At 34.8% G+C, this 2,488-nt stretch overlaps 1 protein-coding gene across 1 annotated transcript in view; it reads right to left on the bottom strand.

Moving 5' to 3' along the window:
• The window catches only part of ADCY3 (adenylate cyclase 3), a 413,132-nt gene extending 410,844 nt beyond the window's left edge, over positions 1-2,288 (bottom strand). The window contains 1 exon segment of the mRNA XM_053709517.1: positions 1,602-2,288. Coding sequence (XP_053565492.1) covers positions 1,602-2,276 — 675 coding nt within the window. The 5' untranslated portion in view covers positions 2,277-2,288.
• Positions 2,289-2,488: the final 200 nt, after the last annotated feature.

The raw sequence follows: 2,488 nt of genomic DNA, 5'->3' as shown, positions 1-2,488 counted from the left end.
TTTTGCTTATTATATTTAACATTGAGTGGGCTAGTAACTTTTCCTCTGACTGGCAAATATAGTGATATTTTTCCACCTCAGTGTATATTTGTGAAAAAAAAAATTGGATTTGTGGTTTCCTGACTCCTGGGATTTGTCAAAATAAAATATATAGAGTATTATCACAAAGAAAACACAGAGCTCACTTTTTTGCTTATTTGTATATAGATTCCATTCTACACTTCTCCAACACCACATTTTGTAATAATATTCTCAAGAAGAACACCCAAACTTAACAAATGTGTTAATTGGGACACTACACAAACATTATTATTAAAATAAAAGCCCAATTTGTTTTTCATTTTGTGTAAACATGTTAGATAGTACTGAGCTAAATATGATTTCTGCTAAAAAGTGGAATTCAGAATTTCTTTTGAGTTTACAGTATCACTACAGTATATAACATTAACAACAAGATACAAAAACCTAATGTTCCTAACAGAGAGTAGAATCACGGGACATTCAAAATTGAAAAACACATCAGTTCATTTCAAATTTGATTAGAAGCATTCTTTTAATGCACATGTGTTAATAAAAATGTTTCTAGTGAAAATAATTACTGTGTTAGTTACAGGCTCTAACTATACATGGGACATATTGAGCATACGTCAGTATCCTCTGCAGAGTTCTCCACTGACAATTTTGCCATAATGAAGTAGCCGGGTGGGGGCAGTGGAATACTTCGGAATTTTTTAACATTTTCTGTTATTTATAAATGTGACTTAAACCATCCAAAGAACAAATTAATTGAATTAACGTATATTTTAGCTTGGTGGTCAGTAAAAATGGTCAGTAAAATAAATTAGGTGATGTACCCATTATATAGGTTTTGGGAAGAACACCAAAATCCAGAGACCGCAAGATTTGCAAACTGCTTTCCCTCTGGATGTGAGAGCTTAGCTTTTGCAAGAGGCATTTTGCTAATACATATATTATGCAAACATGCTTCTAATGAAAACTGAAGTGTGTATTTAATTTCTTACTATAATATCCCTTTAAGAGACAAAAATCCAAATCATGTGATTTATATCTGTAATATACATAGCCAGCTTAATATATAAAGTAACAACATTGCTTTTTATAACATGCTACGGCTGTCAGATATTAACATGGTTTTCGAAAACCCTTAAAATATAAGGTTTAACGTTTGGTTTTCTTATTTAAAGAACATTATAATTTTGACAGATGCATATTAGGGAATTTCTTTTTAAATCTGGGTTTTCTGATGTTTCAAATAACTTACCGGTCATACAAGTCATCCTAAGTCCCATGTTATGGTATGTAAATTACCTCACATGTTAATGAATCATATCCATAGAACACCATAGTAATTTAAGAAACTTGTCTCATGGGGGGTTCTCCCAATTATTAGTAAATCTAAGTCACTATAATCCATTTTTACTATTACTTAAGACAGTTTTAGTTTCCACTAAATTCTTTATAGATCAGAAATAATTTATAAATAAGGTCCTACATTTTATTGTATTTTGTATGCCAATAATGCTGCAGAACAAAATGGAGCATAATTATTCCTTAAACATATATAATAGCATGTTACTTACCTGCCGCAGCAATATGTTGCCATTGATAGAATCTTGCTGTTGCTGGGCTATAGTTACTCCAAGAACCAAGGTATGAATTCCACATGACACAGTGGTGATCAGAACAATTGGTGTGAGCCTGAGGGGCAAAGTGATAAAAAAAGAAAAGACGAAGAAAGCCTGCCATCCAACAGTGTCACTAGCCTCATGGAAGTGAGCAAAGTTTAGGCCAAGGTATGAGAAAATCTGAGCAGCAATCAATATCCACAAAATATAAGGGACAAATTTTCTGGCAATGCGGTCAGGCAAAAGGCCAAACCTGCACAGGATAAAGAGCAAGATGTGGGCCAACAATCCCACCGCTGCCACCAATGTAGAGGCTAACTTGTCATTGGTATAAACCACTGCACACATGACAATGACATAGCAGTCAAATAGAGCAGCAAAGACAACTAAAACCAATAACGTTTCATGGCGCTGTCGACGAAAATATGTCTGATAGAGGTTTTCCAATGATTCTGGAGCAAAGGTAAGTCGCATAAAACGTGGCAAGCAAAGGCAACAACCCGAACTCCGCACAGTGACTTCATGTGTCCGGCCAACTCCATGCTCCGGATCAGAAGGCAAGCTGACAGAGTAATCTGCAGAGTACTCAGCCGAATACTCAGGTTCTGAGAACGCTCGATTTCGAGGCATTGTTGTATTGTATCTAAATCTATAAATCTTCTTCCAGAAACAGAAAGACTTGGTTTAATTATAAAAAAAACTTAAATCATCCAAAAAATGTTGCAGTTCTTGAGTCTACCATCCATCAGACATAAGATAAATTGAAGTACCATCCACCTGCTCTGAGAATGGTGCATTTTTCCAGTGCACTAAATTTTTCTGCTTTCCCCTTAACCTCATTA

This window comes from Bombina bombina, chromosome 4 (assembly GCF_027579735.1).
Source record: "Bombina bombina isolate aBomBom1 chromosome 4, aBomBom1.pri, whole genome shotgun sequence".
Lineage (NCBI taxonomy): Eukaryota > Metazoa > Chordata > Amphibia > Anura > Bombinatoridae > Bombina > Bombina bombina.
The sequence above is the reverse complement of the archived record's forward strand: the minus strand, read 5'-3'. Positions and strand labels throughout refer to the sequence as shown.